The sequence below is a fragment of the Aedes albopictus genome, chromosome 3 (genome assembly GCF_035046485.1).
Source record: "Aedes albopictus strain Foshan chromosome 3, AalbF5, whole genome shotgun sequence".
Taxonomy (NCBI): Eukaryota; Metazoa; Arthropoda; class Insecta; order Diptera; family Culicidae; genus Aedes; species Aedes albopictus.
In genome coordinates, this window is record NC_085138.1 from 22,848,300 (window position 1) to 22,875,615 (window position 27,316).

The 27,316-nt window shown below is 42.0% G+C and overlaps 3 protein-coding genes across 3 annotated transcripts; 2 read left to right on the top strand and 1 right to left on the bottom strand.

The window, feature by feature from the left end:
- The first annotated feature begins 1,213 nt into the window (after positions 1-1,213).
- LOC134291836 (uncharacterized) lies at positions 1,214-4,361 on the top strand. The gene is made up of 3 exons (XM_062860088.1): positions 1,214-1,448; positions 1,522-1,668; positions 1,728-4,361. The coding sequence occupies exons 1-3, from the start codon at positions 1,357-1,359 to the stop codon at positions 2,767-2,769; spliced, it is 1,281 nt and encodes a 426-aa protein (XP_062716072.1). The 5' UTR covers positions 1,214-1,356; the 3' UTR covers positions 2,770-4,361.
- Positions 4,362-10,674: 6,313 nt separating this feature from the next.
- On the bottom strand, positions 10,675-13,850 carry LOC134291642 (uncharacterized). The gene is made up of 3 exons (XM_062859639.1): positions 13,588-13,850; positions 13,368-13,514; positions 10,675-13,308 (listed from the first exon to the last, which is right to left on the bottom strand). The coding sequence occupies exons 1-3, from the start codon at positions 13,677-13,679 to the stop codon at positions 12,267-12,269; spliced, it is 1,281 nt and encodes a 426-aa protein (XP_062715623.1). The 5' UTR covers positions 13,680-13,850; the 3' UTR covers positions 10,675-12,266.
- A 1,407-nt stretch (positions 13,851-15,257) lies between these two features.
- On the top strand, positions 15,258-26,544 carry LOC115262649 (presenilins-associated rhomboid-like protein, mitochondrial). The gene is made up of 4 exons (XM_029865169.2): positions 15,258-15,469; positions 15,534-16,069; positions 16,142-16,464; positions 26,085-26,544. Exons 1-4 carry the CDS (start codon positions 15,420-15,422, stop codon positions 26,274-26,276), a joined length of 1,101 nt encoding a protein of 366 aa, XP_029721029.1. The 5' UTR covers positions 15,258-15,419; the 3' UTR covers positions 26,277-26,544.
- The last annotated feature ends 772 nt before the right edge of the window (positions 26,545-27,316 follow it).

Here is a 27,316-nt window from a genome sequence, read left to right on the forward strand (position 1 = left end):
TCCTTAGGAACTCCTGGTGGAATTTCCTCGGAAAATTCCGAGCAATTTTCCTGGAGCAATATCCTGTGGATATTCCTGAAGAACTTCTGTAAAAATCAAGGGGTTGGAAACTCTGACACCTCAAATTGTATCGAACGGTGTTCGTCGGGTGATTTTGGGTGCTTTTGGGTGTTTCTGTGTGTTTGACAGCGACTTTGACATATCTCTTCGAGACGTCAATTTTTTTGTGTTTTTTCAATATTTCTGGCAACACTGCTGGATTGTTTTGTTTGTCATTGCTTTCAACCGAATACAACCAACTGCTGCTGGATTGGAAGGAAGGAATTGTTCCAAATTCACATATTTCCGGTTAAATCTGGCAAGATTTGTTTAGCTGAGCCAGCGATCTCGAACTGACTGGTACGTCGCCAACTTTTACGGAGATCAGTTCCAAGATAAAATGGTCATGGACGACGAACAAGTGGCGAAACGAGGAACCATTCGCGTTCTCCAACGAATTCCTCCAGTGCTTATATGGCCATCGTCGTGCAGTGTGCCAGAGGAGAAATCGTAGTTGAAGAAGAGCTCGTCGCCAGAGCCAGTAATTTGTTGGCACCAGTCTCCGTCATCGCAGTGGAAAAAGACGCATTTGTTCGACGAAGGGCGAAAGAACACAAAGTGCAACGGCGGCATGAAGAATAGAGAAGGTAATATAAATTGATTGCAATGATTCGATATGATATGCTGACTTTTTTCATATCCGCATTCGGCAGGCTGAGATCGATACCAGCAGCGGAAGGATCGACAATCTTGGATCACAACGACGTAGTTGTGGTGAAGGCAATCGTAACCCAAAGCAAAATCCTTTCGAACATCTACATTTCGGTAGTAGCGACAACGGTGGATGTAGCAGTTGTGGTGTCCGATTTCCAGCGGAATAAACTATGTACAGTCCATATGGACTGGCACTTTCGGAAAACCGTCACGATCAAGACTCGGTTGAAGAACACTCTAGAAAAGAGGAACTACGATGCGTTCGATTGGATCCAATAAGAGGAAATTGATGGCGAAGGAATGAGCGATTGGATTGAAGCGCAACCGAGCAGCTGGACTTGAACGGCGATAAAGGAATCCAAGAGCGGTCGACCAGGTGCGGAAACGCTCCCTCCAAACGTAAAGTAACAGCCATTGTACATTCACAGACAAACAGACGTAACAGCTAAGAAATCCCCATCGCCCATCAAAAAAACGGTCAATTTGAAACCATAAAGTTGTGCCATATTGCCACTCGCGGCGCTAGTGTCGCAATTTTGACATATACACTCCGGCACTCGCTTGGACTCGCGCGCGCTTCGTTTGTAAACAATAACAAACAAAATGGGTCGAAAGTGTGAAATGATTTGCTGCGGAAGTGCACAAGGCAGAAATCATGCAAAATCCTTTCACAAGTTCCCGCAAGATGTTGACCGGTAAGTACAAATGAGCATTAATCATCATTTGTCGTTGCAAATCGAACGCTCATTGGAAATAAACTTTGCATAGATGCATGCAATGGATCCAAGCATGTCGTTCGCCGGAGCTCATGGAAAAGTTCAACATCGGTGGAGTGCAAGCGCTGCGGAACTTCTTAATATGTTCTGATCACTTTCCAGCAGAGATGTTTAAAGCTTCATCTAAACAGAGCAGGGGGTAAATAAGCAAAGTTTCAAGTTTATCGTCGCGACTAATAATCACTCAATATGTTTTAGGTTGCTTCCAGAAGCAGTTCCGCTTGACATCAGCTCATCGAGCACATACTTCAACCTCGACAGAAGTGTTTCAGTTGGCGAGAACGACAGTTTCATCACAGATACCTCTGCCGAATCTTCGTGGAAAACTGTGAGACTGGAAATAAGTCATGTTACTTCAAACAGCAGTCTAATCGATGAACCTAACCCAAAATCCGATACAAGTGACCATGAAATCGACGCCAATGCAAATTTGGTTGACTCCTATGATGAAGGACGTCCAGTAACGAACTCGAAGCGGTCAAGATTGAATGATGACACTGATAGCTTCCAGTTGGACCAAGAGATAGACTACAAGACCCTGTATTTAAAAGAAAGAAATGAGAACGCTAATCTAAAAACGGATCTGAAAAGCTTACGGAAATCCTTGCGAGCATCGGCGAAGAAAAGTAAATGGAGATTACAGTCAATAGTAAAACACAAAAATGATAATAAACGTCTGAAAAAAGATCTAAAACGCCTACAAAAAACGAAATCGGAAGATCATCAACTACTACAATTTGTGAAATCAAATCCTGTTATTCAAAACAGTCTTATTAATTTGAACAAGGCGCCTCCGAAACGCAGGTATAATTCTTCGATGAGAAAATTTGCCGTCGGAACCTACCTGACAGGGCCTGCTGCATACCGCTATATTCAAAGTTCTAAGGTTCTCGCACTACCAAGCAAAATGACCATAAGACGGTGGACCAGCGATGTCCGTATCAAACCTGGCATTAATGACGAAATTCTCAGGCGTTTGGAACATAAAACAAAACTGTTGAATACGAATGAAAAAGTGGTGACTATCTGCATCGATGGCATGTCATTGAAACAAGAGCTAACATACAACGCCAAAACGGACATGTTCATTGGATTTCCTGATGATGGAATAAAGCGAAAAATTGAAAAAAACAATCCTTTAGTGCTGGCATCTGAAGCTGTGGCAGTAGTAGTATCAGGATTGACCGAAATTGATTCCGTTTCGAAAATGAACCATAGAAGATTTAAGCAGGTAAATTGATAATGATATAGGGAATCTGATAGCCTCAGCAGCAAGAATTCCTTTTTTTTGTGATAGAAAAATACGCCGCTGAAGCTATCAATTTTCTTGAATAAGTTCACTCATATATGCTTCCCTTTGAAGCCGATCGGATATTTGTTAGGACACCATACCCTTGGGAGTTCTGTACAACAAACCTTGGTCGAGGACAGTGTTCGTGCTATGAGGAAATGCGGTTTGCATCCAGTGTTAGTTGTTTTGGATCAAGGCACAACAAATGTTAAAATGATAAAAGAAACAGGGGCAACTATCCAAAACCCAATTTGGAATGTTGATGGCGAAGAACTTGCTGTTATGTACGATGGTCCACATTTGCTTAAGAACGCAAAAAATATGCTCACCAAGCATAACGTATTGTTCGATGGTAACATTGCTTCTTATGCACATGTCCAGGAGCTGTTTCAAGTGGATCAGAGTTCAGAACCAAGACTGGTTCCCAAACTAACGGACAAGATTGTGAACCTCGCGCCGTTTATGAACATGAATGTGGCCCAAGCTGCGCGAACCCTTAGTAATTCGGTCGCAAGTGGTTTCCGGTACTATGTTGAGGCAGGTGAACTAGCAGAAACTGTTTTGGGTACAGCCGCTTTTGCCGAGTTTCATGACAAGCTATTCGACACATTTAATTCCAAGACTGCGACTAATACCACAAAGGTAATTTAGTGTTGGGTTTATTAAAATGTTACGCAAAACAAAATTCGGCATTTTCAAACCCCCGCAACGTAGGGTAAAGTGGGGTAATTTGGCCACCTCAAGCAAAAGTCGATTGAAAATGCGAACGCAACGTTGAATCTCTCGAACATGGTATGGCCATAATTATTCCAATAATAGAGGTAGGCGGGGCAGTATGAACACCCGGCGTAGAATGAACACCCGCAATATTTCCATACATTCTAATTCGTTTGCACTTTCAATGCAGGGAGCATATACTCCATTCATCCGCAATGTATATCAGCAGAGGAATATTCGAAATTAGAATTATATCTGACTATACACAAAAAAGTTGTGTGCTACGTTTTTTGTGTATGAAAGTAATGAAAAATTGCTAAGTGGGGCGTGTGCTGAATGAAAATTGCAGTTTTGGGGATGTCTTTCAAAAAATTTTATCGATCATCGATGAAAAGTGTAACTCAGAATTTCTCAGAGTTGCTCTCGTTTGCACAGTAATATTGCCAACGATTTTAAATATACTAGATTTTAGGCGATTTTCCAGTGGTGCTCAAATTGCCCCATTGGTCAAATTACCCCAGCTTCCCCTACCAAATTTTGCTTGGGAAATTTCGAAGTTTTGTATGACGCGTAACTCAGCGGTAGACCCACGCCCTCCCCCAACGAGCCCAATCAATAGCAGCTATCCAGTATTGAATATAATATCAAAATTACTTCTAGCCGTATCGTGCAGCTATCACTGAGAACTCATGCCACTGGGATTTCTTGGACGAAGCCGAAGAACTGCTGCAAAACATGTTTTATACAAGCAAAACTTGTGTCGATCCGAAACAGGTATATTTTTGTCAAATATTTAGACTTTTGTGGGTCAATTGGGCTCACTAAACAAATCAAGTAAACTGGGGGAGCGACACTGGTTTTCCCAAGCCGAAATATCTTAAAAAAGTAGAAAAAAAGACGAAATAAACCCGGTTAAACCCGTGAAACTTTTGCGAGTTTTACCAGCTTTTTTCGTCTTTTTTTGTTTTGATATTTGGCTTGGCAAAACTAGCAGTCTATGTGTATAACATATATATATAACATATTATAGGCTCGACAGGAATCTAAAAGCCTAAAAGCAAAGCAGAGGAGGCCCAACTATTTAGACGGCTTTCTGCTAAATATCAACGCTTTACGATGGCTTTGGGAGAAACTTTCATCGGAATATGATTATACTCACCTCAAAACAAATTACGCTTTGCAAGATTGTGTGGAGAACCTCTTTTCGGAGATTAGACGACGATGTGGCAGGAACGATGCTCCTACGGCATACCAATTCGGAGCGGCGTTCAAGTATGCTGCAATATCAGCAAACGAAAAACTATCAGAAGGATCAAACTGCGAATCAGATAAAGCTGGACTTTTGATTGATGATGATTCTGCCTTCCTTAACGATATAAGCAAACAATCGCATTTTGCTGCATATATTTATAAGCATACACCTCTCGATTTTCACCAAACGCAGAATTATACCACAAAAGACTTGAACGGCCTGGCTTATATTACTGGTGCAGCTGCAATGAAACTTTCACATAAAAAGTGCCGAAAGAATCTCATCATTACACGCGAAGCAGGTGAAGTTAACTCCGATTTGTTTCAGTTTTGTAAACTGAAAAACGCTTCAAACTACCCCAGCACTAAATTGTTTGAAGTAGGACTACTGGCATTCACGGCTTACAAACAGAAATTCGAGCATTTCCTCTACCAAAACCGACAGGGCGTTAAAGCACGATTGAAGCAGTACGTTTCGTACGACGACTTCAATGGTTTTTGCTGCAAAGACTGCTTCACTCGGGTGGTTGATAAAATCTTCAATACCCTCATAAACTGCTTCCTACGTAGAGCTAAGCAAGATTTAAAACTGGCGACCCGAAAATCACAGCAGAAATCTGGCACAGGTGCTGTTGTAACCGGCTTGCGCCGCCGACGGAACAGGAAAGCCGTTCGGATGAATATTCCACCAAATATCAGGAACCACACTTAGCACGGGAACAGCGAGGAGAACAGCGGGAACAGCCGATTTTCCGGATAATGTTTATAACTGCACTTTTTAGAAAACTTCCTGCTGTTGTAACCGGCCGCCGACGGAACAGGAAAGCCGATCGGATGGATATTCCACCAAATATCAGGAACCACACTTAGCACGGGAACAGCGAGGAGAACAGCGGGAACAGCCGATCTTCCGGATGCACTTTTTAGAAAACTTCCAATAAATTATACAAAACTTTGGCTTTTAAGTTGTTTCCACAACAATATATGCGTTTTATTTACACAATTTCAGAAGCTCAGCCACAAAACACCAACCAAAACAAAACAAAGTGCATTTGACAGATTGGATGGACAGTGCTGCCAGCATATCGTTTAAACTTAAGATTTTCACCAATGTTGCCAGAAACTCATGTCGTGCAGTTTTATCAACAGGTGTCGCTAGTATGTATGTGGGTGATAATTTTTTTAGAATTTCGTTCAAGCTGTTACGTCTGTTTGTCTGTGATATATATATAACATATTATAGGCTCGACAGGAATCTAAAAGCCTAAAAGCAAAGCAGAGGAGGCCCAACTATTTAGACGGCTTTCTGCTAAATATCAACGCTTTACGATGGCTTTGGGAGAAACTTTCATCGGAATATGATTATACTCACCTCAAAACAAATTACGCTTTGCAAGATTGTGTGGAGAACCTCTTTTCGGAGATTAGACGACGATGTGGCAGGAACGATGCTCCTACGGCATACCAATTCGGAGCGGCGTTCAAGTATGCTGCAATATCAGCAAACGAAAAACTATCAGAAGGATCAAACTGCGAATCAGATAAAGCTGGACTTTTGATTGATGATGATTCTGCCTTCCTTAACGATATAAGCAAACAATCGCATTTTGCTGCATATATTTATAAGCATACACCTCTCGATTTTCACCAAACGCAGAATTATACCACAAAAGACTTGAACGGCCTGGCTTATATTACTGGTGCAGCTGCAATGAAACTTTCACATAAAAAGTGCCGAAAGAATCTCATCATTACACGCGAAGCAGGTGAAGTTAACTCCGATTTGTTTCAGTTTTGTAAACTGAAAAACGCTTCAAACTACCCCAGCACTAAATTGTTTGAAGTAGGACTACTGGCATTCACGGCTTACAAACAGAAATTCGAGCATTTCCTCTACCAAAACCGACAGGGCGTTAAAGCACGATTGAAGCAGTACGTTTCGTACGACGACTTCAATGGTTTTTGCTGCAAAGACTGCTTCACTCGGGTGGTTGATAAAATCTTCAATACCCTCATAAACTGCTTCCTACGTAGAGCTAAGCAAGATTTAAAACTGGCGACCCGAAAATCACAGCAGAAATCTGGCACAGGTGCTGTTGTAACCGGCTTGCGCCGCCGACGGAACAGGAAAGCCGTTCGGATGAATATTCCACCAAATATCAGGAACCACACTTAGCACGGGAACAGCGAGGAGAACAGCGGGAACAGCCGATTTTCCGGATAATGTTTATAACTGCACTTTTTAGAAAACTTCCTGCTGTTGTAACCGGCCGCCGACGGAACAGGAAAGCCGATCGGATGGATATTCCACCAAATATCAGGAACCACACTTAGCACGGGAACAGCGAGGAGAACAGCGGGAACAGCCGATCTTCCGGATGCACTTTTTAGAAAACTTCCAATAAATTATACAAAACTTTGGCTTTTAAGTTGTTTCCACAACAATATATGCGTTTTATTTACACAATTTCAGAAGCTCAGCCACAAAACACCAACCAAAACAAAACAAAGTGCATTTGACAGATTGGATGGACAGTGCTGCCAGCATATCGTTTAAACTTAAGATTTTCACCAATGTTGCCAGAAACTCATGTCGTGCAGTTTTATCAACAGGTGTCGCTAGTATGTATGTGGGTGATAATTTTTTTAGAATTTCGTTCAAGCTGTTACGTCTGTTTGTCTGTGGTACATTGTTTTTCGTTTGAATTATATGATGTTTCGCTAAATATATTATCACAAAGTCGCAAAAACAAAAAAAAAACGGCTAGTCAGGGTAGTTTACGATTCCTTATCCTGCTCCTCTTAGAAGGAGGTCTCAGGGAAGGTCTTCCTGATTACGATATAGCGTCTAGCAATAGATCTCCTTCATTTCGGCATTGAGTTACTGCGGTGTTGAGGCGTGCTGCGACTAATGGCAAAATCTCGTATATATTCTACGCCTGGTAGTATCTCGATGGGTGCATCGAGGTCTTCAGAAGTAATGAGCATTGGGTCGTAGTTTGACTTTGGTTGTTATGGTGCGGGACGGCTCCTCCGGTGGATTCGAACATTTCTCTGAGGACGATCTGAGTATGCTTTTGGGCATTAGATCAATTCGGTTCGGTGTTTCTCACATGATTTGGTTTGGGGCGTACTTGTTGGTTTCTTCCTAGCCCTCTTCAAATTTAAAAAAAATCTGTAATCTGTTTTCGACCTGGTGCCACCGACGTCGGTCAGGTGCTATTTGAACCACATAGTCGGGGAGCGTTTATTAGTCGAGGTGCTTGAAGTCGCGGGACGAGATTCCTCTTGGATTCTTGGCCTGGAGAGTATCGATATTCGAGCAGCGGATTACGATGGCAATTCAATCATCACGTCGGATGGCGAGAACGCTGAAGAGTTACTGAAAAGTACGGGTGGAGATCCGCATTCGGAGGAAGCGGGTAAATCGAGCAAAGAGAATAAAACAGAAAGCAAATCTTCGTGAGAATGAAAAAGCAACGTCTGTTGGAAATTTAATCGCCGATTTTTGCAACGTTTCGAAAATTTAGAAATTCAATAACAATAAACAAGATTAGATTTTACAATAAATACATAATTCTATTTTTATTTGAAATCATATCAATCACATACTTTCGGGTGACTTTCGTCCAGTCCGCTAGCAAGCAAACGGTCGTAATGTCCAAGATTCCTCCAGTAAGTGTTCCGCACCGAAGGGATACTTGGTGGGTCAACATTATGGATAGGCATCATGCTGATCCTCCTTGAGGACGCACCCGTTGTTGCTGCTGCAGTCGAATCCATGGAGTGGAAGCGACATGTGAAACCATCAGGAAAAGATCCGCCGATGCAAGAAGTGTTTCCGAGATTTACTTCCTTCTGTGGAGTGAAAGTTGTTCAGCAGCGATGTTCGGGTGGTTGGAGCGTCTTCTTCTTAAAATTCATGGGATGTGCTTTGACCTAGTGTACCTTAGCCATAGCCGCATCGAGGTCATTGGATGGGATGAGCGCTCCACGTTGATCCCGAATTCTGTCCCGGTCACCGAGGTTTGATGTCGGTCGTCTTGGTGGGATGGCTTTTCCGCTGGCTTTGGAGCCTACTCCGAGGCTTTTGGATATTAGAGCCATTTTTTGGTTTTCGGAAGTTTGGATTGGAGCGTTCTCGGGTTCTGATCCAGAAGCGATGACCATTCCGGTGCTAAACTCGTTAATTTCTTCATACCTCTCTTCGGATTTATACAGAATATCAATCAATTTACCACAGACAAACAGACGTAACAGCTTGAACGAAATTCTAAAAAAATTATCACCCACATACATACTAGCGACACCTGTTGATAAAACTGCACGACATGAGTTTCTGGCAACATTGGTGAAAATCTTAAGTTTAAACGATATGCTGGCAGCACTGTCCATCCAATCTGTCAAATGCACTTTGTTTTGTTTTGGTTGGTGTTTTGTGGCTGAGCTTCTGAAATTGTGTAAATAAAACGCATATATTGTTGTGGAAACAACTTAAAAGCCAAAGTTTTGTATAATTTATTGGAAGTTTTCTAAAAAGTGCATCCGGAAGATCGGCTGTTCCCGCTGTTCTCCTCGCTGTTCCCGTGCTAAGTGTGGTTCCTGATATTTGGTGGAATATCCATCCGATCGGCTTTCCTGTTCCGTCGGCGGCCGGTTACAACAGCAGGAAGTTTTCTAAAAAGTGCAGTTATAAACATTATCCGGAAAATCGGCTGTTCCCGCTGTTCTCCTCGCTGTTCCCGTGCTAAGTGTGGTTCCTGATATTTGGTGGAATATTCATCCGAACGGCTTTCCTGTTCCGTCGGCGGCGCAAGCCGGTTACAACAGCACCTGTGCCAGATTTCTGCTGTGATTTTCGGGTCGCCAGTTTTAAATCTTGCTTAGCTCTACGTAGGAAGCAGTTTATGAGGGTATTGAAGATTTTATCAACCACCCGAGTGAAGCAGTCTTTGCAGCAAAAACCATTGAAGTCGTCGTACGAAACGTACTGCTTCAATCGTGCTTTAACGCCCTGTCGGTTTTGGTAGAGGAAATGCTCGAATTTCTGTTTGTAAGCCGTGAATGCCAGTAGTCCTACTTCAAACAATTTAGTGCTGGGGTAGTTTGAAGCGTTTTTCAGTTTACAAAACTGAAACAAATCGGAGTTAACTTCACCTGCTTCGCGTGTAATGATGAGATTCTTTCGGCACTTTTTATGTGAAAGTTTCATTGCAGCTGCACCAGTAATATAAGCCAGGCCGTTCAAGTCTTTTGTGGTATAATTCTGCGTTTGGTGAAAATCGAGAGGTGTATGCTTATAAATATATGCAGCAAAATGCGATTGTTTGCTTATATCGTTAAGGAAGGCAGAATCATCATCAATCAAAAGTCCAGCTTTATCTGATTCGCAGTTTGATCCTTCTGATAGTTTTTCGTTTGCTGATATTGCAGCATACTTGAACGCCGCTCCGAATTGGTATGCCGTAGGAGCATCGTTCCTGCCACATCGTCGTCTAATCTCCGAAAAGAGGTTCTCCACACAATCTTGCAAAGCGTAATTTGTTTTGAGGTGAGTATAATCATATTCCGATGAAAGTTTCTCCCAAAGCCATCGTAAAGCGTTGATATTTAGCAGAAAGCCGTCTAAATAGTTGGGCCTCCTCTGCTTTGCTTTTAGGCTTTTAGATTCCTGTCGAGCCTATAATATGTTATATATATATGTTATACACATAGACTGCTAGTTTTGCCAAGCCAAATATCAAAACAAAAAAAGACGAAAAAAGCTGGTAAAACTCGCAAAAGTTTCACGGGTTTAACCGGGTTTATTTCGTCTTTTTTTCTACTTTTTTAAGATATTTCGGCTTGGGAAAACCAGTGTCGCTCCCCCAGTTTACTTGATTTGTTTAGTGAGCCCAATTGACCCACAAAAGTCTAAATATTTGACAAAAATATACCTGTTTCGGATCGACACAAGTTTTGCTTGTATAAAACATGTTTTGCAGCAGTTCTTCGGCTTCGTCCAAGAAATCCCAGTGGCATGAGTTCTCAGTGATAGCTGCACGATACGGCTAGAAGTAATTTTGATATTATATTCAATACTGGATAGCTGCTATTGATTGGGCTCGTTGGGGGAGGGCGTGGGTCTACCGCTGAGTTACGCGTCATACAAAACTTCGAAATTTCCCAAGCAAAATTTGGTAGGGGAAGCTGGGGTAATTTGACCAATGGGGCAATTTGAGCACCACTGGAAAATCGCCTAAAATCTAGTATATTTAAAATCGTTGGCAATATTACTGTGCAAACGAGAGCAACTCTGAGAAATTCTGAGTTACACTTTTCATCGATGATCGATAAAATTTTTTGAAAGACATCCCCAAAACTGCAATTTTCATTCAGCACACGCCCCACTTAGCAATTTTTCATTACTTTCATACACAAAAAACGTAGCACACAACTTTTTTGTGTATAGTCAGATATAATTCTAATTTCGAATATTCCTCTGCTGATATACATTGCGGATGAATGGAGTATATGCTCCCTGCATTGAAAGTGCAAACGAATTAGAATGTATGGAAATATTGCGGGTGTTCATTCTACGCCGGGTGTTCATACTGCCCCGCCTACCTCTATTATTGGAATAATTATGGCCATACCATGTTCGAGAGATTCAACGTTGCGTTCGCATTTTCAATCGACTTTTGCTTGAGGTGGCCAAATTACCCCACTTTACCCTACGTTGCGGGGGTTTGAAAATGCCGAATTTTGTTTTGCGTAACATTTTAATAAACCCAACACTAAATTACCTTTGTGGTATTAGTCGCAGTCTTGGAATTAAATGTGTCGAATAGCTTGTCATGAAACTCGGCAAAAGCGGCTGTACCCAAAACAGTTTCTGCTAGTTCACCTGCCTCAACATAGTACCGGAAACCACTTGCGACCGAATTACTAAGGGTTCGCGCAGCTTGGGCCACATTCATGTTCATAAACGGCGCGAGGTTCACAATCTTGTCCGTTAGTTTGGGAACCAGTCTTGGTTCTGAACTCTGATCCACTTGAAACAGCTCCTGGACATGTGCATAAGAAGCAATGTTACCATCGAACAATACGTTATGCTTGGTGAGCATATTTTTTGCGTTCTTAAGCAAATGTGGACCATCGTACATAACAGCAAGTTCTTCGCCATCAACATTCCAAATTGGGTTTTGGATAGTTGCCCCTGTTTCTTTTATCATTTTAACATTTGTTGTGCCTTGATCCAAAACAACTAACACTGGATGCAAACCGCATTTCCTCATAGCACGAACACTGTCCTCGACCAAGGTTTGTTGTACAGAACTCCCAAGGGTATGGTGTCCTAACAAATATCCGATCGGCTTCAAAGGGAAGCATATATGAGTGAACTTATTCAAGAAAATTGATAGCTTCAGCGGCGTATTTTTCTATCACAAAAAAAAGGAATTCTTGCTGCTGAGGCTATCAGATTCCCTATATCATTATCAATTTACCTGCTTAAATCTTCTATGGTTCATTTTCGAAACGGAATCAATTTCGGTCAATCCTGATACTACTACTGCCACAGCTTCAGATGCCAGCACTAAAGGATTGTTTTTTTCAATTTTTCGCTTTATTCCATCATCAGGAAATCCAATGAACATGTCCGTTTTGGCGTTGTATGTTAGCTCTTGTTTCAATGACATGCCATCGATGCAGATAGTCACCACTTTTTCATTCGTATTCAACAGTTTTGTTTTATGTTCCAAACGCCTGAGAATTTCGTCATTAATGCCAGGTTTGATACGGACATCGCTGGTCCACCGTCTTATGGTCATTTTGCTTGGTAGTGCGAGAACCTTAGAACTTTGAATATAGCGGTATGCAGCAGGCCCTGTCAGGTAGGTTCCGACGGCAAATTTTCTCATCGAAGAATTATACCTGCGTTTCGGAGGCGCCTTGTTCAAATTAATAAGACTGTTTTGAATAACAGGATTTGATTTCACAAATTGTAGTAGTTGATGATCTTCCGATTTCGTTTTTTGTAGGCGTTTTAGATCTTTTTTCAGACGTTTATTATCATTTTTGTGTTTTACTATTGACTGTAATCTCCATTTACTTTTCTTCGCCGATGCTCGCAAGGATTTCCGTAAGCTTTTCAGATCCGTTTTTAGATTAGCGTTCTCATTTCTTTCTTTTAAATACAGGGTCTTGTAGTCTATCTCTTGGTCCAACTGGAAGCTATCAGTGTCATCATTCAATCTTGACCGCTTCGAGTTCGTTACTGGACGTCCTTCATCATAGGAGTCAACCAAATTTGCATTGGCGTCGATTTCATGGTCACTTGTATCGGATTTTGGGTTAGGTTCATCGATTAGACTGCTGTTTGAAGTAACATGACTTATTTCCAGTCTCACAGTTTTCCACGAAGATTCGGCAGAGGTATCTGTGATGAAACTGTCGTTCTCGCCAACTGAAACACTTCTGTCGAGGTTGAAGTATGTGCTCGATGAGCTGATGTCAAGCGGAACTGCTTCTGGAAGCAACCTAAAACATATTGAGTGATTATTAGTCGCGACGATAAACTTGAAACTTTGCTTATTTACCCCCTGCTCTGTTTAGATGAAGCTTTAAACATCTCTGCTGGAAAGTGATCAGAACATATTAAGAAGTTCCGCAGCGCTTGCACTCCACCGATGTTGAACTTTTCCATGAGCTCCGGCGAACGACATGCTTGGATCCATTGCATGCATCTATGCAAAGTTTATTTCCAATGAGCGTTCGATTTGCAACGACAAATGATGATTAATGCTCATTTGTACTTACCGGTCAACATCTTGCGGGAACTTGTGAAAGGATTTTGCATGATTTCTGCCTTGTGCACTTCCGCAGCAAATCATTTCACACTTTCGACCCATTTTGTTTGTTATTGTTTACAAACGAAGCGCGCGCGAGTCCAAGCGAGTGCCGGAGTGTATATGTCAAAATTGCGACACTAGCGCCGCGAGTGGCAATATGGCACAACTTTATGGTTTCAAATTGACCGTTTTTTTGATGGGCGATGGGGATTTCTTAGCTGTTACGTCTGTTTGTCTGTGAATTTACGTTGAACAATCCTGAGTGTCCTGTCTCAAGTTAATGACCTCATTGAAAACTTCGTCGCACTGCGACAAGGAGTGCAGTGGAGTTTCCACATCCGGTGCTGCTTACTGGCCATGGAGGCAACGAAATGAAGGTGGCCGTTTTAAACGAGACGTCGATTGGAACAAACTCCATCTGAAGTGTCGAGCCATCCGGAGGTTCCTTTTTATCCTTGTCATTGGAAGGATGAAAGAAATTGTCATTGGGGTTGCTGGAGGAGGCGTTATGGTTCGTACCGCCGATGTTCCGTTGGTGACGATGGTCCTTGATGGCAATGGATATGCAGGGAAACTTTGGTATTTGACCACTACCGAACTATCTGATTGCCACTAACCAGCGAATCTGAGAATGTAAACAAAAATATCGACCAGAGCAGTGATGCCAGTAAAATAGAAAAAAATCATGGTGGTACATTTGATAGGTGTCGAAAGGTGTCAAAAGGTGTTTTTGGTGTGTTAAATGGGTGATTCACACAAGGTGTCAGAGTTTCCAACCCCTTGGTTCGACCCGAACGAAAAAAAATCCCATAAAAACTTTGTTGTGGAGTTTCCACTTGTTTAGACTTGTGCGCGAAAATTAGTTGCGTGGATTTTTCTTGCGTGGGCCCAAAGCAAAGCCTAAAGATATAACACCAGACCACGTCCTGGTGAATATTTTACGCTGTGTTGTTAGGTACACATTTGGTGATAGTTTTGCATTGCAAACATACATTTATTACACACCTACGCTGAAAATGAGCCTTATCATTTATTTATTTGCGTCGGAATCTATAAATCTTCACAACGGGTAATAAATGTATTTTAAAAATAGTTCCCGCACTCCAAAAAATATGAAATTTTGGATTTCGACTCATTTTTGTGTGGAGAATCCGAATACCGTCTACCCCCGTTGGTTTGAACGACACCTCATGCAAAGCAACGGGGTTCATTTTTTAATTTGAACTTCTAGTAACCCTGTCGACATCGAAAAACACACTGATGGTAACTCTGTTTGTTGTTTTGTTTTGATTCTGCGTTCCGTTTCACCCCGTTCCATGAGCAGACTGACGTTTGAACCGTTTTTAGTTTGAACGATGTGCAGATTAGAGGGGGTCAAATTAAAGAGTGTTCAGATTAAATGAGGTCAAACCAACGGGGGTAGACGGTATTATTATTATAAAATAATCCGGATATCCCTAAAGAATAGCCCGCTGCGTTTCACGTCACCTTAACTAACTAACTGCTAGAATTATTTTAACCAATGCAAAAAAGTCAGTACCCTACCCCTCGCGCATCGGTTTTCCCTTTTTTCCCGAACCTTGACAGATCTTCGGAAAATCGATCGCCGAAAGCCGACTGTTCGCGTGGAAGCCGACCGAAAATTCAGACGTAAACATTGGTTCTACTTGTGTAACAGCGGTTCTACTTGTGGGCCGCGGAATTTTTATTTCCCGGATTTTCTGTGGAAAATAGTGAAGAAATGCGACATTAAATTGCAATTTCTAGTTTTAACATTTGCAAGACACAAAAATTGAAACAATGGCGCTGCGATTGGTATTAAACTGCCGGGAAATTCCTGCTTTCCTGAGGTACGTAGAAAACAGCTCCGCTGTCCGTTTCGGATGACTGACGTTTCGTTGTTTCTTTCATCAGATCAACTCCGGTCCCGGTGGCATTCAGCTCGCGGCACCTGTTAAATCCATCCCAATTCGCACACCGTACCAGCTTGCTCCGGTACAGCCGCCAGGCGCGGAACACCCGAGGAGCGGAATCATTTGCCCCCAAGCAGACGACCATCGTCCCGACGGGAATCCCGGGCGGCAGTGCAGCCCTCGAATCCGGCTACATTGACCCTTCGCGATTGTGGCGATCGTTTGTCTTCACGGTGGCCTTTAGCGCAGGGAGTTTTGTCGGCGTCACCATATGGGAGTACGAAACGGTGCGGTCCCGAGCCATGGAAGCGCTGCGGGCCAAGTTGAATCTGAATTGGTTTCGGGAGCGGATGAAAGCGAACCGGCGGGAGATGGAGCAGTGGCGGAAGGACGTGAACGGGTGGTGGGACAAGTTGAGTCCGGGCGAGCGGATATTCGCTCCGATTTGTGCGTTGAATTTGGTAGTTTTCGGCATGTGGAGGGTTCCACGACTGCAGCCAATGATGTTGCGGCTGTTCGCGTCCAATCCGGCGGCAAGTAAGTTTGGTTTGGGAAAATCCGAGAAAATATGAATGTCGGTAATTAGTTGATTCCTTTTGCTTATTTCAGAGGCCGTCTGTTGGCCGATGTTCCTGTCGACGTTCAGCCACTATTCGCTGTTCCACATAGCGGCCAATATGTACGTGCTGCATAGTTTCTGCCACGGGGCGGTGGCCACCCTTGGAAGGGAACAGTTCCTAGGGCTGTACCTGAGCGCGGGAGTGATTGCCTCGTTTGCCAGTCACGTGTTCAAAACGGTGATGCGCCAGCCGGGATTATCGCTGGGGGCATCTGGAGCGATTATGGGCATTCTGGCGTATGTTTGCAGTCAGTATCCGGACACACAGCTGAGCATCGTGTTTCTGCCGATGTTCACATTTTCTGCAGGGGCGGTGAGTAGACTTAAATCATTTTAGATTTAGTTCAAGTCTTTGTCTTTACACGGGCGTAACCAGAGGAGCAGCTGCAAGAGTTTTACGTTTTCTTACTAAATCTCTGACGTTTTTTTTTTGGAAGAATCTCAAACGAGAATATGAGTTGAATGTTTGATAGTATTCTTCAACATTCTGGACATACTTTGACGACTTAATGACAAAATGACTAATATAATTTCCGCATTTTTTCATAGTAAACTTGGTAAAATTGATTGATTCTCTAAAATGTTTCGGAAGAATTTCCTCCTTGGATAATTTCTAACGGAATTTTAGAACAAATTTGGGGGAAAAAAATCTAAGAGTTTTTCTAATCTGGATAAAAAAAAGTTCAATTAATTACCTCGAAGTGGAATTGAGCATTTCAGCTTTTTATCGACACTTGTAGTACAGAGTTACTTAAATGAATCTGAAATGTGAACGCGTTAAGAAGTGGGCTAATTAATTACTTGCTGATGGGATGCCCTCAGGAGCTCCTTCTGGGATTAGTCCATGAATTTCTTCGTGAAAACCTTAAGTTACCCAAAAAAATCTTCGTGGGATTCCTCAAAGCATTTTTCTTTTTGACATTCCTCCAGATGCTACTTCCTCTAGATTTCTCCTAGTTCCGGCATCTCTCTTGGAATTCCTTCCCTCTTGCATTCCTATGGTGCACCATAAGTTCCTTCTGAGATTCTCCCAGGAATTTTTCCCAAGGATTGATGTCACAAATTTCCCAAATGGAGGACAACGTGCCTGTGGAGCCGACCGACTGATACTTGAGCTCATTCTAAAATTCTTCCAGTGGTTGATTCAGAATTCTTTCAGAAGTTCCGTCTGGTGTTCTGTATTTCCAGGAATTTCTTCTGAGATTCTGAAAGAGGTTCCACCTGGAATTCATCCAGCAGGAACTCCTTCCGCGATTTTTCCGGAAATTTCTTCTGGGATTTCTCCGGGTGTTCTTTCCATCTTTTCTCTAGAAACTTATACCAGAATTTCTCCAGGAGTTTCTTCTAGGTATCCTCTGGGAGCTCCTTCTGAGATTATTCCTGGTGTTTGTTCAGGATTCCTTCAGAAGCTTCCTGTTTAACTCTTCTAGGAATAAAAGGTGTTTTCTTAAGTTCTGAAACGGGGTTTTTCAGGATCTCTCCCAAAAGCTCTTTTTCTGGAATTACTTCAGGAACTTTTTACGGAATTACTTTATAAATTCGTACTACGATTTCGCTAAGAATTGTTTCGAGTTTTCCTCCAGGAGCTCCGGATATTTTCTTGGAATTATATCCGAGGCTCCTGCAGCAATTCCTGCCGAGAATCATTCAGGAGTTTTTTCCTGAGATACCTCCAGAAGTTCCTTCAGGGATTCCATTAGGAGCTTCTTCTGGGCTTTCTCAATCCCAGAATGTACTCCTGAAGGAACTTTTGAGGGAATTATGAAAAAAAAAACCCTAGAAGAATATCAGTAATGGCTTCTTGAGTGTTACCCTCACTCCCATGAGCTCTAACTCTCTGCTTCGGGCCTCAAGAAACTCTTTCAGGGTCGGCTCGGATACTGATCGGGAATACAAACACGAGGTATCTCTTAATTATCGGTCGTTTATTGTGGGTACTTACTATATTCGTGTAGGTGTGTGTGTGTGAGTGTGGACGGTGGCCGGCCGGCGTGGGGATCTCTGCTGCGACGGTGACTTCGTAGGATGGGAGCTGACGGTGGGCGGTGGGGCAATGCCGGGACTGCGACGTAGGCAGCGACGTAGGCAGCGATGGGGACGTCGGATCGGGCGAGTTACCACACGGTCGATTGGGCTTTGGGTGCTACGACTTCGCTGGCGAAGACCTCAAGGCGGCAAGTGACGAAGAGGGCGGAATGGACGCTCGATCTCTTCTGCTGGTTTCTGATCACGTCTTCTCCTTGGGTGGTACTCATCCGACACCGGATGGGACTCGATGTCCACGCTGAGATGCGTTTGCTGTTGGCACGGGGTGGGCACGTGCTCAGCAGCCCCTCAATCCACACTATACAGCGGGTGGATTAATTGAGGGAAAACCGCCTCAATTTTGGTAGTTAATACCAATGGGTCCTAATGGGGAAATAGGGAAATGGGGTCCAATGAGGACTATGCTAACCGGTCCACTTTTTCTCAACAATTCACCTGATTCTTCAGTATTCAGCTCAGGAGTAACTTCTCCACTTAAATAAACTTCAGTTGAGCACTAACGTGATACTCCACGTTTTATAGTAATTTCCTCTGACTTTACGACTCTGACACTTGTTAACTGCTTGGTGGTTGGCGTGGAAAAGATCAGATCTTCCCGATCGGACCGGTAGCTGACCCCAAATTTCCCTTTCCCATTCCATGTCCCACATGTCCCATTTTCCTTTCTTATCCATTATCCATTGCATTGCCCAAATTTCCCATTACTCCATGATCCCCTTTGGTGGGCGTTGTTTGGTGTATGTCAAGTGTAATTTGTGTATTCAATCTGACCGTTCATACTGGAGTGTTCTCATTCATTTTACCTATCTCCTATGCTCTGTTTTACCTTAAGGTCATTCAATATTATTTCTCTAATGTTTTAATCAAATATTTCTGATTGGAATCTTTATTTTGTGTTTAATTTTGTGTTTATCATTATATTTATTTTTAATACTATGGCACTCATGCTCTTCTTGCCGAACAGCAGTATACTGCTGGTCTGTTCTCTCATCCGGTTTAATGTGAGAGTGCCACTCTCGCTCTGTTAGGGCTTATCTCTTAGGGTAAAAGTACCTAAACGGTAACATGAGAAATCCCAGAAGAAGCTCCTAATGGAATCCCAGGAAGAATATGTGGGGCAATTGTACTTGCCTTACAATATACAAATTCATGCAATGGCAGGCAAAGTCCCTGAAGCAGTTCCTAGAGGGATCCTGAATGGAACCTCTTTATGAATATAAGAAGAATCTTCTGGGAAGGTTCCAGATGTAGCTCCCTGAGGAATCTCAGAATGAACTCTTGGATGAATCCCAATAGGAATTGCTGGAGGAGTTTTGGAAGGAATTCCTTGAAGAAACAAATTCCTACAAAAACCGGAAGGAATCCTGTTGGAAATTGCCTGGATGGAACTATCTTTAAGAATCTCAAAACAAACTCCTGGAAGAGAGAACTTCTGAAGGAATCCTTAACAAACACTTGGAAGAATGAAAAAAACCCCTGAGCAATCCCAAAAACAACTCCTGGAGCAGTCCTGGTGAAAACACGGAAACAAATCCTGGAGGAAGTTCAGAAAGAAATTCTGGTGGAATCGCAAAAAATGATAATCCTGGAGGAATTTGGAGTGAACAGAAGAAATTCCTGGAAAAATCCCAGAAGGAATCTCTGGACTATTCGCGGAATTAGTTCCTGTATGATGGACGGAGTAGCAATAGAATGATTGCTGTTTACTTTTCTATTGAATGCCCCCAGTTAGCGAGAAAATTCCATTTTACTACCACACAAAAAGAGCCATCATTTTTAGTTTGGAATATCGATCTATTGTGTCGACAAATTCATCAACAAAAACATGAAACTTGGTAGCCCGCTCTATCCCTCCGTATATCCTTTATCAAATTCCAAAACATCATCGGCAACAAGCTTAAGTTCCCTGTGTTTGCGTTTAGCTAGGAAAAATGTGTAGCATTTAGGGTAAAACATATAATTTGGACATGTATATAATTTGGACATGCACGGCGATGTATGCCTTGTTCCGGAGAGCTAATAAAAGTAGATACTTCTCAATATCGATTGTTGGATCAAATAAACCCTATTCTGATGACTTACGTTGAAAATACGCTTAACAATTAAGAATTTACTTCAAAATTATCGAAAATGTAAATTATTTCACTAAAACCCCTCAAATGCACAGGTATGCCAGACGACATACACTTCATAGTCACATACAATATTTATCTCAGAATCATTGAATTAATAAATGTCAATTTCTTGATTTTGCTTTGGCTGACCAAGCCATGTGGGAAATTACACTGTTGAAAATGCTTTGACATCCATGTGCACAACAGAACATGTGCTCGATGAACAAATTGAGATTTGAAATTATGAAAAGAAATCCACGTACTCCGGTGAGACTCGAACTCACGACTCCCAATTCGCTAGACGGGCGCTTCTATTCCTTCAAGCTACGGAGTCACTCGACTATCTCCGTCGCCAGCAGGCCTAGAACTGAACTCGATTCCACAATCGCACATGGTTATCTTCTTTTCACAATCCAAACCCCCTTCGGATGGGATTAGATGAACATCTAACACATTGTCCGACTGCACACTAATTGCCATACCAATAAGTGATTGGAAGGCAGTGCCCGAAGCTCTCGACAATTAAAAATAACTTCCTCTCCCGCTTTGACATACATGTGCACAACAGACAATGTGTTAGATGTTCATCTAATCCCATCCGAAGGGGGTTTGGATTGTGAAAAGAAGATAACCATGTGCGATTGTGGAATCGAGTTCAGTTCTAGGCCTGCTGGCGACGGAGATAGTCGAGTGACTCCGTAGCTTGAAGGAATAGAAGCGCCCGTCTAGCGAATTGGGAGTCGTGAGTTCGAGTCTCACCGGAGTACGTGGATTTCTTTTCATAATTTCAAATCTCAATTTGTTCATCGAGCACATGTTCTGTTGTGCACATGGATGTCAAAGCATTTTCAACAGTGTAATTGAATTAATAGTTGTAAGAAATTTAAAAGCCTTATTGCAATTAAAAATGTTCAATAAAGAAGCATTAGGCAGTCAATCTCTTAACATTCATCTAGAACGCTTAAAATAGGATGTGTCCAAAATCCATTGCATGGTTTGTACTGTTAATATATTTTGGTCATCTGACGATCTACATGGGGATGCATTGCGATTGCATACTTGGAGGCGTATTCTGTGGGTCTGGCGAAATTTCCTCGATTTCAACAAAAACTGTAATAGTTATCAAAATAGATGCCTGTTAAGCGGAGAAATTTGATTATTTGTAAGAAAATATTTGTCAATTTATGCTACTTCCATGATTTAGCAGTATTTATGGCTAAACAAGGTTAAGGTTTTTGTCACCAGGAACGCAAAGTACAATCATATTATAAGCGTATTGGTAACTTTACAAAATAATCAATTGATTTCTAAGGAAGCTAGGGGACGATTTTTTCAACGTTGTCCTCAGCCTGTCCAAAATACATGAATTACCCTATAGCTGGTTATTTTCCTTCAACGCATAATACGATTGTAGAGGTTCTTAGGTCGTACCTTATTTTACAAAAATTGGAAATATTATAAGTTCGTCAGTGGAAAATGATCGTTTTAGCTTTGAAATGATCGTGTCAAAATTTGAAGTCCGTATCTCAAGGCTAAGTGGTCCCTCAAGGGGCCTAAAGTTGTCAAAAATTGCATGGATCTAGATCCAACATTAAATATTTTTCGACGAAAAAAAATACGCTATTCTACTAAAACTGATGATTGTAGGACCCTGGCGGGCCATAAATGTGCTTAGAATTGTAATAGCTCTACTCGATTTTAAGTTATTGAAGGATACCTTCAAGTGAGTTCAGGGATTCCTATATAAGAGTTCCTTCTAAGATTCCTCCAGGATATCCTTAGCGGTTAGATTGAGATTTTTCCAGCAGGACTCACGGATGCCTTCAGGAGCTACATCAGGGATTTCTCCTGAAGCTCATTCAGGAGTTCCTAAAGGAGTTCCTTTAGGAAATCTTGTAGCAGATTTTTTAATAATCCCCTTAGGATCATAATCAGCTATATCTTCAGGATATTTTTGACGATCTTTCATGGAGTTTCCGGGGATATCTCCTGCAAATCCTTCCCCCCTACCCGGAAAGATTCTCTTTGAGAGATTTTTCTGTCCTTGTAGGACTTCTTTTGATTCCTACCGGAATTCCTTCAGGAATTCCCTCTGGACTTCCTTCTGGGGTTCTGCTGGAGTTCTTTAGAGGTTTTCTGGAATTCCTTCGATAATTTCTACTGGAATTGTTTCGGGGATTCCTCTTGGAATTCCTTCGAAGATTCTTCCTAGATTTTCTTTCGGAGTTTCCTTCTAGACTTTTTTCTAGGATTCTTCCTTGAATTCCTTTGATGATTCCTCGTGGAATCCCTCCCGAGATTCCTCCTGGACTTTATTTAGGGATTCCTCCTAAAATTCCTTTGGAGATTCTTCCTAGTATTAATTTTGTTTCTCATGGAATTCCTTCAAGGGTTCCTCCTGGATTTCCTTCGGGGATTCCTCCTTGAATTCCTTCATGGATTGCTTCTGAAATTCTATCGGGGATTTTTTTCTGATATTGTGTCGTGGATTTCTGCTGAATTTACTTCGGAGTTTCTTCCTGTAATTTCTTCGATGATTTTTCTTCGAATTCCTTCGGAGATACCTCCTCGATTTCCTTCAGGGATTTCTCCTGGGATTGTTTTGGTGATTTCTCCTAGAATTCCATCGGGATACCTCCCGCAATTCCTTCGGGGATTTCTCTTGGACTTCCTTCGGAGAATTCTCCTGGACTTCATTTGGAGATCCTCTTGGAATTGCTTGGGAGTTTCCTCTTGAAAATCATTCGAGTATTCCGCATGAAAGATCTTCGGAGATTCCTCCAAGAATTCCTCCAGGGGTTCCCCCTGGGGTTCCTGCAAGGATTTCTTCTGCAATTTCTTCGGGGATTTCTCATGGAATTTCATCAGGAAATTTTCCTGGAATTTCGTCGGGTATTCCTTTTGGACTTCCTTCGGTAATTCCTCCTAGAATTAATTCAAAGATTCCTCTTAGAACTCCTTCGGATATTCCTCCTAGATTTTTTTTTCGGGATTCCTCCTGGACTTCCTTCTGAAATTTCTTCGAAGATGCCTTTTGATATTCCGTCGGGGATTCCTCCTGAAATTTCTACGGGAATTCTTCCTTGAATTTCTTCGGATATTCTTCCGGGATTTCCTTCGGAATTTCCTCTTTGAATTCCTTCCGGGAACCCTCCTGGGATTTCTCCGAGAGTTCTTAATGGATTTCCTCCGGGGATTCCTCCTAGTAGAACTCCTTCTGGGTTTCCTTCTGGAATTCCTTCAGTGATTCTTCCTAGGATTTTTTCGGGAATTTATTCTGGAATTCCTTCGGCGATTCTTCCTAGAGTTCCCAAAGGATTTTTTACTGGAAATCCTTCAGAGATTTCTTTGGAAATTCACACTGGAGTTCTTTTGAGAATTCCTGCTAAATTTTCTTTGCGAATAATTGCTGGAGCCCCTTTGAGATTCGTGCTGGAATTCTTTCGTGATTTCATCTTGGAATTCCTTCAAGGATTCCTTCCGGATATTTTTCGATGGTTCCTCCTGGAAATCCTATGGGGATTCCTTCAAAAATTCCTTCATAAATAATTTCTGGAATTCCTTTGGGAATTCCTCCTGGAATTCCTTCATGAATTCCTTCTGAAATGCTTTCGAGGATTCCTCTTGATATACCGTCGTGGATTCCTCTTGGAACTCCTTTGGTGATTTCTCTTAGAATTCTCTTGGAGATTCCTCCTAAAATTCCTTCAGAACTTCTTGATGGAATTCCTTCAGGATTGCTGGAATTCCTCAGATTTCCTTCTGGAATTTCTTCGATGATTTCTCCTAGAATTCCTTTCGGTATTTCCTCCTAGAATTTGGATATTCTCCCTAGAGTTCCTTTGGGGATTCCTCCTGGAATTCTTTCAGAGCTTCTTTCTCGACTTCATTTGAGAATTCCTCCTAAAATTCTTTCGGGGATTCCTCCTGACATTCCGTCAGGGATTCCTATTGGAATTCCTTCTGAATTTCCTCATGGAATTCCTTTGGTGATTCCTCTCCGAATTTCTTCGGAGATTCCTCCTGGAATTCCTTCGAGGATCTCTCATGAAATTCCTCCGGGGATTCCCCTTAGATTTCTTCATGGATTCTTCCTAGAATTCCTGCTAGAATTTTATCTTTATCCGCAATAAGGAGTTTTTCCTGGAATTGCTTCAGGTATTTTTCGTTGAAGTCTCCTAGAAATCCTTTGGGTATTTTTTTTTTAAATTCCCCTGGGGAGCATCCATTAAGTACGTCACGCTAAAATTGGGAATTTTCGACCCCCCCTCCCCCCTTCGTACGGAATTTTCCCATTGCTTACATTGCTTGTCACACTTTCATAAACCCTCCCTCCCCCCTAGGACCGTGACGTACTTAATGGATGGCCCCCTGGAAATTCGCACTGGAATTATTCTGTGAACTCCTGCTGGGAATTATTTGGGAATTCCTGCTTTAATTTCTTTGGGATTCCTCCTGGATAATTTCCGTTGATTCCTCCTAGAAATCCTTAGAGGATTCGTTCTCGAATTCGTTTAGGAATCCCCGCTAGTATTCCTTTGGAGATTCCTGCTGTGATTCTCTTGGCTTGCCTGCTTGAATTCATTTGGGAAATCCTTCTGTAATTTCTTTGAGGATTCTTCCTGAAATTCTTTCTGAAATTCCTCGAATATTCCCATAAGGGTTTCCTTCAGAAGAGAGATTCAGAGATTCTTCCGCCGGAAGGTTGTTCAAGGCTCCTCCTAGAATTCTTTCTTAAACCATTCGGGAATTCCTTAGTGTAATAGTGCGACCTTATTATTACATGTGGAAAATGTTTCTGGAGCTATTCGAAAAAAAAAACATGGAGGATTTATTGATGAATTTCAGAGGGATCATTGAGAAATTTGTCTAGAAGAATACTCGGTGATCATTAATGAGGAATGTTCGGTGACATTTCTGGCGAAATCCTTAGAGGAACCTTCGGAGGAATTTCTTGAGAAAAAAGGCCTGGAGAAATCCTTGGGAATTTGTTTAAGGAATTGCTTGAGAAACCCTTATTGAACCTATTTTTTTCAAATGCTTTGTTTAAATTCCTGGAGACGTTCTCTGGCCAGTTTCTTTAGCAAATAATAAATTTACATTTATGTAGACGTAAGATGTTCGAAAATTTCCAGGGGGAATCTTCGAAGGAAATAGTGGAAGAATTCTTGGAGGTATATTCTTGAGAAAAAAATCTTGAAAGAAACCTCGAAGGAAGAAATTATAAAGAATTGATCGATTAACCAAAGAAGGAATTCTTAAAATGTTATTGAAAGAAAATCGCATGCACAGGAATTCTAGGGCCCGTGTAGTTAATGGGTTCGATCCAAGGTTCGATCCTCTGTCAATCCAGGAAATTTCCTTTATGTACTTGTTTGGGCATAGAATACCCAAGTAAAATTTTTGGTTAATACACTAAAAGAGGCCCTTAAAATTGTAGACTAAGTTCTCAAAACCTCTACAAGACTAATTGGTCTTTAAAATGTTTATTAGGTATTTTCATGCCTGTCACACGAAATACTAATGCAAAGAAAACTTGGTTAAACATTGTTCAAGTTTTCATAGAAAAAGCAGCTGAGAAACCGGCTTTGTCCCAGTAGCCATCACGCTAGAGAGAAAAAAAAAGTAAATAAAGCGCGCACTGACTTATAAAGCACATGCAAACTAGTTCCACGTGTTTTTCGCAATCTACAATAGGTACATAGGTATTTACTTAAATCTGAAAGTAACCAACAAGCTACAATGAAAACCCCTCCAATTTCCCCTCTTCCAGGCCATCAAAGTGATAATGGGAATCGACCTGGCCGGAGTGCTACTGGGCTGGAAGCTGTTTGACCATGCGGCCCATCTGGGAGGAGCTCTGTTCGGAATGTTCTGGGCCTACTACGGCAGTCGGAATGTGTGGCCACTGCGGGAGCACTTCGTCGGCTACTGGCACGAGTGGAGGGGGCCTCCTAGGAAATAACTCGTCACTCTGGTTGACGACGACGACGATGGAAGATGGATGGATGATAGGTAAAGTAGGTATATTATGACAAACGGAATACGGAAAGCTCGGAAGACATCATCAACTACATATGACGAATAGGCGATTTTTAACGAAATTTCGAGTAAGTACAAGCTTCGTCATTGGATAGACCTAATTTGTGGAGCTGTGTGGGCCATGATTTTATTTATCAGTTTGAAACTGTGCAGACGTGGCAATAATAAATACTGTTTTGTTGGTCAAACAATTTTGAAGTGAAGTCAAGGTGTTTTTGGCATCTGAAGTGCAGGATGCCAGTGATGACCATCTCCCTGTAACTCTGTTTTTAAACTTGCTTCTGGACGTAAGGGTAATTTAAATCTTTTCTTGACGATTGTAAGAACGATAAGTGTTATGTCTTGTCTCGCGTCGCGTGTTGTGGTCTGTGTGTTGTTTCTGGCCTCAACTGTTTATTCTACCGTCAAATGTATATTTCCTCGCTTCGCAATTTGTATATATCATCTGAACAATTTACATACATTGGTACCGTACATTCATTTGTTCAACATCACATGTAAGATAAGATATGATAAACAATAATACGCCATAATACTCAGTTTGCGGCTGCCGTTCTCTATCCTCGGTCACGACCAATGCTCACCAGGTCACGCTCCACCTGGTCCACCCATCGTGCTCTCTGTGCTCCAAGCCTTCTTATGCCAACCGGATAAGCAGCGAACATCAACTATGCAGGGTTGTTATCCGGCATTCTTGCAACATGCCCTGCCCACCGTATCCTTCCGGATTCTGTCATCTTCTGGATGTTGGGTTTCTGCGTCCTTAGCACGAGTTGCTCGAAAACCTCGAGTGCTAGATTTGTTCATGTCTGAAGTCCGTAGAGGAGCACCGTTCTTGTAAGTGTTTTGTACATGGCACATTTGGTGTGGGGTAAATCTGTTTTGACCGCAGTTTCTTCTGGAGCCCATAGTAGGCACGACTTCCACTGATGATGCGCCTTCGAATTGTGACTCACATTATTG

What these genes read in the sequence shown, in the direction of transcription:
- LOC134291836 (XM_062860088.1), top strand. Translation starts at nt 1,357, where the DNA reads ATGGGTCGAAAGTGTGAAATGATTTGCTGCGGAAGTGCACAAGGCAGA. An exon ending in TTCCCGCAAGATGTTGACCG is followed by an intron (nt 1,449 to 1,521) that starts GTAAGTACAAAT and finishes AACTTTGCATAG; the next exon opens with ATGCATGCAATGGATCCAAG. An exon ending in TCATCTAAACAGAGCAGGGG is followed by an intron (nt 1,669 to 1,727) that starts GTAAATAAGCAA and finishes AATATGTTTTAG; the next exon opens with GTTGCTTCCAGAAGCAGTTC.
- LOC134291642 (XM_062859639.1), bottom strand. Translation starts at nt 13,679, where the DNA reads ATGGGTCGAAAGTGTGAAATGATTTGCTGCGGAAGTGCACAAGGCAGA. An exon ending in TTCCCGCAAGATGTTGACCG is followed by an intron (nt 13,515 to 13,587) that starts GTAAGTACAAAT and finishes AACTTTGCATAG; the next exon opens with ATGCATGCAATGGATCCAAG. An exon ending in TCATCTAAACAGAGCAGGGG is followed by an intron (nt 13,309 to 13,367) that starts GTAAATAAGCAA and finishes AATATGTTTTAG; the next exon opens with GTTGCTTCCAGAAGCAGTTC.
- LOC115262649 (XM_029865169.2), top strand. Translation starts at nt 15,420, where the DNA reads ATGGCGCTGCGATTGGTATTAAACTGCCGGGAAATTCCTGCTTTCCTG. An exon ending in GAAATTCCTGCTTTCCTGAG is followed by an intron (nt 15,470 to 15,533) that starts GTACGTAGAAAA and finishes TTCTTTCATCAG; the next exon opens with ATCAACTCCGGTCCCGGTGG. An exon ending in CGCGTCCAATCCGGCGGCAA is followed by an intron (nt 16,070 to 16,141) that starts GTAAGTTTGGTT and finishes TGCTTATTTCAG; the next exon opens with AGGCCGTCTGTTGGCCGATG.